Source organism: Octopus bimaculoides, chromosome 1 (assembly GCF_001194135.2).
Source record: "Octopus bimaculoides isolate UCB-OBI-ISO-001 chromosome 1, ASM119413v2, whole genome shotgun sequence".
Classification (NCBI taxonomy): domain Eukaryota; kingdom Metazoa; phylum Mollusca; class Cephalopoda; order Octopoda; family Octopodidae; genus Octopus; species Octopus bimaculoides.
The window spans coordinates 20712016-20721975 of record NC_068981.1 but is presented as its reverse complement, the minus strand read 5'-3'; the positions used below and the strand labels follow the sequence as shown (position 1 = coordinate 20721975).

Here is a 9960-nt window from a genome sequence, read left to right as displayed (position 1 = left end):
ACGTTAAACGATGATGATGATGATGATGATATATATTTCTTTGTGTTGTCCTCCAGGATGGAATATAAGCTGTCAGATGTCAGATCAACCTTGCTACAGCCATTGTATTGTATAAGAGATAAAATAGTCAAGACATTATTTCTTACCTATCTATTAAAAGTAGGTTAACCACTGCCATCTGCACAGTTGAGTGGTTAGTAAAAGAAGGTTACGAAAACCTCTCTTCAATAATTCTGCTACAAATGTTCTGATTATCCTCATAAATAATACAAATATATGCATATAAAAACTCATAAATGCATACTTATGCTTAAGTTTATATACACACATCTTTGTGTGTGAACATAGATTTGTGGATTCATACACATCTTTTATGCACACAAATTCAAACACTTATAAATACCCATAAGCACATAAAAATGTGTGTGTGTGGGTTCCTTTGGTTTCCATTTTGAGTGTTCCTGTTGTTTGATCAACTGAACTACCTACTTGTTTTAGTGTGTAAATGACTGACTATTCCACACACACTTGTATCCTTGAAAATAATGACAAGATCAGTGTGATGAGGCTGGTCCTTTAAATTACAAGTACAGCATTTATACAATTTCTTTCCACCCGATTTCATTCACAATATTTTGCTAAAAGTCAGGCTAGGGTAGAAAACACTTGCCAAAAGTGCTGCCAACTGGGATTGAACTCTGGATGTTGTGATTGTGAAGCGAACTTGAGCTGCAGACATGGCTGCATGATTAAGAGGTACAATGGAATCACAGGAAGATTAACAGAGAAAGTAGACTTTGTTTGTGGCAGATGCACAAAGAGCAATAAACACTAAGAACACACAAAAAACAAATTTTCTTAAATGCCTAGAAGGATCCTTAGAGGTAACAGAACATTTCTGTTAATTAACAACAGAGGAGGACGTTCTAAAAGTATAATTACAAGATTAAGAACCAGCTGGAGAAAGTTGGTAATAGAAGGCCTCTCTTTCTCTCAGAGTGAAAGGCAAATTGTATGATTCCTGTGTACAAATAGTGATGCTATGTGGTAGACAATCATGGGTTGTGATTGGATAGGACATATGAAGACTAGAAAGAAATGAAGTTACTATGCTCTGTTGAATGTGTGACACCAATGTGCACATATGACAAAGTGCAAATATGTTGAGAAAAATTAGGCAGAAGATGCAGTGTGCAAGAAAAATGACTGCACTGGTATGCTCATGTGATGTGTATAGATGCAGACAGCTGCATAAGAGAGTGTCAATCATTAAATGTGGATGGAACCTGTAAAAGAAGGAGACCCAGGAAGATATGGGATGAAGTAGTGAAGACTGACCACTGTTCTTGAGCCTCATGGAGGAGATGAGAAAGGATTGAGATGATTGGTGATTCACTGTGCTTGAAGACTTCCCAGCAAAAAATTGAAATCCTAAAAGCATAGCATATCCTTTGTCTTTGCCCCACATCCAGACCTTCCTCTGTCAAGTCTTCCTCACAACCATCTTCCTAACACTCATCCCTCTATCACTCTTCTAACTATGGCACTATTTACTCAAGTGCTGTAATTATATGATGGCAGAACTACACATTTTTTATTCTTCTTTTTGTGCTACATGTTATCCCTCCTTGGAACCACTTCTCTTGTTACCTATCTCACATTTTCAGTATCATGCCTTACTACTTTATTTTCCACTGAATGCCTGTTTCCCCTGAACATCCTCCTCATATCTACCATCGGTACCCACCTCCTTTGTTTGTCACTATATCCACTTCAGTATTCCTCTGATGTTTGTCTCTCTCACTGTCTCCTTTCTCACTCCCCTATTTCACATGTCTTTATTTCTCATCTGTTTATGGTTTTATTTACTGTTGCACTCCACCACCCCTCTTTACATACTGCCACTTATCATCTACCCCTTTTTGACCCATTCTTATCTTTACCCTTCTGCCCAAACTGAGATTCACCATTAACCACATCGCCACCTGTGTTCACATCTCTGACCATCTCCACTTTCCTTTCACACTCTCATGAACCTAACCATCCTTGATCTTCTGTCCATATTCTCTCATATAATCACCTTGTACCTTGAGGGTACCTTCTGATATCTCATATCCATCATCCCTTCTGGCTGGAGCAGCCATGTAGCTTCTACAGCAAGACCCCTATTCCTGTCCCTCCATCATGTTTTAACCTCTCAGCATTTGGCATAAAGTGATATAACCTCAATGCTGCACCCTCCATTCATTTGAGGAGATTTGTCTTGTGAGTTACTGGGTGACCCCACTAGTGCTGGTGCTGCAAAGATAGCAACCACTACACTCTGTAAAGTGGTTGGCATTAGGAAGGGTATCCAACTGTAGAAATCCTGCCAGAGCAGACGCTGGAGCTCAGTGCAGTCTTCTTACTTGTGAGATCCTGTTGCATTGTCCAACTCATGCCAGCATGGAACACATATTAAATGATGGTAATGGTATTACATACTCACACTGTGGCTTGGAAGTTTTGCCTTAGTTCCCTTTGCCAGACTTTCTAATGAAGGTAACCTAAGTCACTGTTAACCTTTCCTTTGTTAAATTAAATATGATATGCTAGACACACACATATATACACAAACACACACACACACACACACACACACACACATATATATACACACGTATACATATATATGCTTGTGTGTGAAAACAAATAATTGTTTTGTACTGTTCTTCATATTGCTTCATTGGAAAGTGGATGTGAAACTTAGGTTTGATTTGTTTGTGTAAATTATTTTCTACGCATTCATGCACATAAATAGCTGTGTACTGCAAACATGACATTTATATAAAACGTTAATAAATTCCCACAACCTTGTGCAACAGTAACTTAGGTCTTTTGAAGTTTATATTGTCACAATGTAGATTAGGTTGGGTGAGGTTGATTGGATGTATAATGTATACATAAAATATGAGACTACAAAGAACAATAAGTACACATTCTCTTCAGAATGATAACACGGTTGTTATGTTATGCAATCCCACATCAACCCTGTTTGAGCAAACCTTATAACATACAAGTTGTAAATTGTTAATTCAAGTCCGTCCTGATCTGGTAAACTTAAGCAAATGTAGTCCAGCTGTTATTATTCCATCTTGGTGTATATCCAGGGGTACTTCTTACAATGTGTTCTTCCTTTCTAAGATGTTAGGCTGCTTTTTCTACCAGCTCAAGTACATTGGCTCTGTTAACTCACAGGTGGTCAGTTGAATGACAAGGTATGGCCCAATGATCTGTTCTTTGAGTTATATTATGTCTCTGAAGTGATGAATTGTATGGGGTATAGTGTGATTGAAGTAAAACTGAAGGGTCACTGGAGAATAGTTAAACTGAGGCTATTAGTAAGCATTCATCAACATAAAGATAACTCTGACAGTGTTCCACATTTAGCAGTTTGGTGGACACTAAGAAATTTAGGTGTAAATAAATGGATTCTGAAGTCTATACAAGCCATGAACAGAGATGCTGTCAGTAATGTAAGAGTTAGAAATTCAGTTCAGTGAAGAATTTAGCATATTTGTTTTCCAGGCCACAGAAGAAGAATTTATGACCATTTCTCACAAGTGAATCTATTGAACATTTTGGGGAAGTTCTAAATATGGGAGCAAAATCTGGAATTATTAATTCCAGATTTTGCTCAAAGTAAATCTAGTGAAGACGAGTTTTAGTTGCATAGAAAGCAGACAGGATTTTATTGCCATCCGGAAAGTTACCAGGTTTGATAAACAGAAATGCAGTAGGTAGGAATTCCATATGAGATATCTGGTGCCTTACTATACCCAAGGAGGTCCTCCACAGAAGAAGTGTTAATGCTGCTCCTCCTGCTGAAGAGGATTGGCCTGCAAGATCCCTGTGCCAGTATCACATAAAAAAGCACTCAGCACACTTTGTGAAGTGGTTGGCATTAGGAAGGGCATCTTACTGAAGAAACTAAATCAAATCAGAGAAGAACCTTGTGCAGCTCTGATGAAACTGTCCAGCCCATGCCAACTTGGAAAACGGACGTTAAATGATGATGATGTATCCAGTGTAAAATATAGGTCCACAAGTGCTGCAATGTGATCATGGGCAAGCTGACAGAAGAAAATTTGATGCACAGAAGTAGTTTGCAGTGAGAACACCCAAGAAATGCTTTCACATCTCGGAAAGCTCTCTAGTTGTAGTTGTTAACTTCTATTATGTATCTGACCTGATAAACAGTGGGACTGGGTGTTCTTCGGGTATATTAGAATAAGAACTGATACTTATTTTGTCAAACTCAAAAGGCTGAAAGACAAAGCTGTTCTCAATGGGATTGATTTCAGAATATAAAGAAACTTAACTGAATAATACTGTAAGATATTTAATTCATTGCTCTCTCAATCATCCTATCATTCACTTTTCCCTATCTTTTCTAAATAACTATGGCAATGATAATTATTAAGGTATGAGCCCTAGAAGGGGTAGTGTTAACTGGATATAAACTGGAGTTTGATTAACCTTCTCTGGGTTACCTAAGTGAAGGTGTCTGACGTTGAAAGACCTGGAACACCTAATGATCCAGGAAACATCAATGATAATGTGTTCTGGTGTATCACAAGTTGATATATGGAAAAACTTATTTTTATTATAATTGTTTCTAACAGAGGTGCAAGGCCACAAATTTAGATGGAGGGGAGCTGTCGATAATAACTACCTCAGCACTTGACTACTGCTTTATTTTATTTCCTCTTAAATTGGCATAAGGCCACATTTTAAGGTAAGGTGCAGTCAGTTAAATTGACACTAGTATATTACAGGTATTTTATTAATCTCAGAATAATAACAATAATTTTTTCAATATAGTTGTTTAGAAGAGATTGATTCTAACTTTGGTATAAGGTCATATATTTACAGAATGTAGTATGGTTTTTTTTTAATTAACCAAATATACATTTCTGGAACTCGTTTTATCATCCAGAAAAATATAAGACAATGATGACTTTTGTGAGGTTTGAACTTGGGATGTGAAAGAGTGAAACTAAATACCTCATCTTAACTGTTTCTTACATTGTTTCTAATTTAGGTAACTAACTTGTAATATTGAGGTAAGGGGTTAGTTGATTAAATTGACTCCAGTACTTGATTGATACTTTATCTTATTGATCCCTGAAAGGATGAAAGACAAAGTTTACACCAGTGGGATTTGAACTCAGAATCTAAAAGAGTGAAACTAAACATTGATTTTGTCATTGACCACCCTAATATTAATAACAATAACCATCATCGTCCTCAAATAATTATTTTAATGTGATCGATATGGTTGATTATTTTTGCATATTTCATCACTGCTAAAGTGTATATACAAGTACTATTTTTATGTTCTTGCATCTTAGAATTCTTGTTTGGTTTCATGGTGGGCCAGGATAGCACAGTTATCACCGTTGTATTATGTCATATTATGGTGGCACGTGAAAAGACATTTGAGCGAGGTCATTGCCAGTGCTGCCGGACTGGCTCCTGTGCAAGTGGCACATAGAATACACCATTTTGAGCCTGGCCGTTACCAATACCGCCTGACTGGCCTTCGTGCCGGTGGCACATAAAAGCACCCACTACACTCTCGGAGTGGTTGGCGTTAAGAATGGCATCCAGTTGTAGAAACTCTGCCAAATCTGATTGGAGCCTGGTGTAGCCATCTGGTTCGCCAGTCCTCAGTCAAATCGTCCAACTCATGCTAGCATGGAAAGCGGACGTTAAACGATGATGATGTTGCAGTGATATAACTTTCATATCTCCATATTTTCAACACACCTTGAATTTCCTTTTTCTACCTGTTTGTTGCTGTTTAACCCTAGGTTAATCCTAATTGACCAGACCTTTGATAAAACAAATGCATCCAACAAGTCTGTTTTTTTTCTTTTAGCAGTATATAGGGCTACATTTTATGTGTCATTTTTTTAAGATAGTAAATTTGATTAGAAAGAGATTTGGTTGCTATTTCTAGCAGGTCAAATGACTATGTAAAGATATCATTGTTGACTTTAGTTTTCTTGTTAGCTTGTCTTGTTATTATTAATTCTCATTGACTAGATCTATGTTCAAAGGCATTCTGGTTGTAATAATGCTGTCTTTACTTCTGTCCAGACGGCCTACATTATCTTATGTAACCTTTTATTTTGTTTTGAATTTGACTTATTACAACACTATTTTTGTTGGTTAGCTGTTGAAGCATGCATTATTAAACTAGTTTTGTGAATTTGTATTTCAGGATTGTGCACTTTACATAACATTTTATTGCAATAGTGTTTTATTTCTCTTCTTGGGATCCATTAGACAGGATTTTTAAAACCTCTTTATTTTATACTTTGATCATTTGCTCAGAATATAAGTGGATATAGATTTGGAATAATTGGGATTTATTTTAAAATAGTTGCCACTTCTGCGTAACTGCTGCTCACAATTTCTGGTTTACTTTATCATATATGAGAGTGCCTCTATGTGGTCACTAAATGTGCTAGAAATATCAGCTTAAAATTTCTCAGTTTACACTGTTACTGTCTTTAAATAAAGAGGGATACATTGAAAAACTTATTCTATCTTTAAGACGGCATGTTAGTGCTAGTGTAAATTTATTAATAAACAACATTTGTCACACTGCAATGGTGAAGTTTTTTCCCTAAAGGAAATCTTTTGCTGTCAGTGTTTCAATCCTGGATTCAGTCATTACATAATATATGCAAATGTCGTTTCACAATATTAATTATTTATAATTATCAAAATATTTTGAATTGAGAATTAACTCTAAACAACATTGAAATTTTATATTGGATTTGTGAAGAAAATATTTTAAAATATTACCATGCAGGTGTAATGATTGCTCGAGCAACATGTTCAGAACAGATAATTAATAGTGCTGTTAGCAGTTGTTTGCATGATGTAATCAGCAATAGATGATCAACAGTGCAATAAATTTCAGTGGGAAGTAAAAGTTCATGGAATTTCATGTCAGTGGCTCTTCTTAATTATGCATTACTTTAAACGAACAACATTGGTAAATTAATGTATGAAGTTACTTAATTCCACAGATATTATTGTGCTGCTGGGATTTGTGTTTCTAAGATTGTGCATTCATGAATGAAAGTATTGAAGAATATTGCATAGTAGAATTCATCTGAATTGTCTAAAAATTTTAATGATTGACCAAAAATGTCATTGATATAAATTTTCAAATAAAATAGGAAATAGCATATTGTTGCCCTGCCAAATTTTTTAAGTAGTTCCCAAACCAGCCAGTAGACCTAATTCTAAAATAGTAACAACATGGTGTCTTATAAAGTATTATGATCCACTATGTGAAACTTGTTTCAGCAAATCTACCCATGTCAGCTTATTGGTTGTGTATAAGAAGTTTGCTTCCCAACCACATCATGGTTCACCCATCGCTCACTTGGTACATCGCGGTTCACTCATCACTCACTTGGTACATCGCGGTTCACCCATGGTTTCAGGTTCAGTCCCATTATGTGACACTTTAGGGAAGTGTCTTCTGCTATAACTTTGAACCAACTAAAGCCTCAGGAGTGGATTTGATAGACAGAAACTGAAAGAAGCCCATTGTGTGTGTATCTCTGACTCCTTACCTTGGCATTGCTTAATGATTGTAAGCAAGTGTCACTATCCTACAAGTAGTGTCTTTCCAGCCTTATGTCATCATCATTTAACGTCCGTTTTCCATGCTGATGATTGTTCCTACTGCTAATTACATTTAGCAGTAGGAGCAATCATTATCAACAAATGACTGCTTTCTATGGTGGCATGGGTTGGATGGGTTGACTGGGGACTGGCAAGCCAGGAGGTTGTACCAGGCTCCAATGTGATCTGGCAAGGTTTCTACAGCTGGATGCCCTTCCTAATGCCAACCACTCCGAGAGTGTAGTGGATGCTTTTTACATGCCACCAGCATGGGAGCCAGTCAGGTGGCACTGGCATCGGCCATGTTCGGAGGGTGCTTTTTACATGCTACCAGCACAAGAGCTAGTCAGGGCGGGAGGCTGGCATCGACCATGTTCAGATGGTTCTCTATATATGCTGCTGGCACGGGGAGCCAGTCAGGCGGCACTGGCAATGACCCACGCATGAATGGTGCTTATTGTGTGCCACCAGCATGGGAGCCAGTCAGGCGGTACTGGCATTGACCGCAACTGCAATTTCCATTTTGATTTCGATTTGATTGAGATTCTGGTTGTGACTTTGATTTTACTTGACTCAGTAGGTCTCCTCAAGCATGGCATGTCGCCTGATGATTCAAAGGTACTTTTTAAATGGGCTGGTTGTGTGACACTGGTACAGGCTACAGTTGTGATCTCACTTTACTTGCTGGGTCTTCTCAATCACAGCATATCTTAAGAGGTCTTGGTCTCTTGTCATTGCCTCAGTGAGGCCCAACGTAGAAAAATATATTCTTGGTCATGTGGAAATATTACCTTACTTGATAATGAGGAAGAGTTTGTGACATAAGAGACATCTGACTATAGAAAATCTGCCTCAACAAATTCCATCCGACCCATGTAATGATGATTATAACATACCATTTCAGTACTTCAGTCATTTCATGACATCTATTTGTAACTGCTAATTCTGTCAATTAACTGAATAATATTCTATATGACAATCAAGAAATGAATCTTAACCCTTTGGTATTTAAACTGGCCATATCAGGCCCAAATATTTTGCTTGGCCAGATCCAACCTCTCGCACTTATCCTATAATGCCATTCTTAAATTAAACAATCACATCATCAAAATATCGAAGCTACAAGATAGATTGATGATAAATTCAAAACAATGTAAATAAACAAGCATTACATTCAACAGAATAATCTGAATACTGAAGGGTTAAACTAGTATTTCTACTATTTCTCTCACCATCTCTAAGAAATTTGTAACTACTTCACTAGACACAAACCAATTCTTGTAAGAGGAGTAAGTAAAATTGATTGAATCTTGTTAGGATTTAAAATCAGATTCTAAAAGAATGAAAGTGAGTACTGATACTAGGGATTGTCAAGAAAATTTGTTGGCTTATATTGGTCTGTATCAGTTTGAATCAGATTAGAAAGAAAAGCATAAGAGCAAGGTACACAATATATACTATACAGTACTGTTTCTATTTCACAGATTTTCACCTATCTCGGGAGGTTTTAGAACATAACACCCACGATAGTTGAGGGATTACTGTACTAGGGTTGACTTGTTCAAATAAACCTCTTAAAGTTTTTTTCCCCAGCATACCCACTGTCAATGATTGAAACAATAAAAGGTGATAAAAGTGAGTTATAATTTTGTTTAATTACTGCTAATTGACTCTTTGTTTTTGTTTTCTATTTCAGGTGTTTAGCATCTTTATTTTCAAAATGTTGCAGGAAGAAAGAGTTACAGCCCCGTATTATACATATAGGTTTATCAAGGGGCCCACTGGAGAAGTACTCCAAGAATGTGATCAGAAATCAGAAGTATAGTGTATTTAGTTTCATACCAAAGGTAAGAAATAATACTATGATCATCTTTTGGAAATATCAGTACTATTATAAGAGTGTACAGGTGGAGGTCTTTGATAGCAGTTGTTAGCTCCGAGTCAACCCTGTTTTAGTAGACTGATGATCAACTATTTTGTCTTTTAGAAGTATCTAGGACTACATTATCCAAGGTGTTGTTTATTTTTAAGATGTGATTTGGGGGAGATTTGGGTACTATCTCTTGCAGAGACCATGGTACTTGCTGTTGTTTAAATCCTAGGTAGGTCTGATTGACTAGACCCATGATTGACTAGACCCATGATTGACTAGATCCATGATTGACTAGATCCATGATTGACTAGACCCATGATTGACTAGACCCATGATTGACTAGACCCATGATTGACTAGACCCATGATTGACTAGACCCATGATTGACTAGATCT

The 9960-nt window shown here is 36.9% G+C and overlaps 1 protein-coding gene across 1 annotated transcript in view; it reads left to right on the top strand.

Annotated features, from left to right (window-relative positions):
- LOC106882326 (probable phospholipid-transporting ATPase IIB) overlaps positions 1–9960 on the top strand; it is a 103678-nt gene that overhangs the window by 62940 nt on the left and 30778 nt on the right. Inside the window, exon 3 of the mRNA XM_014932972.1 lies at positions 9389–9539. Coding sequence (XP_014788458.1) covers positions 9389–9539 — 151 coding nt within the window. The remainder of the gene's footprint in view (positions 1–9388; positions 9540–9960) is intronic.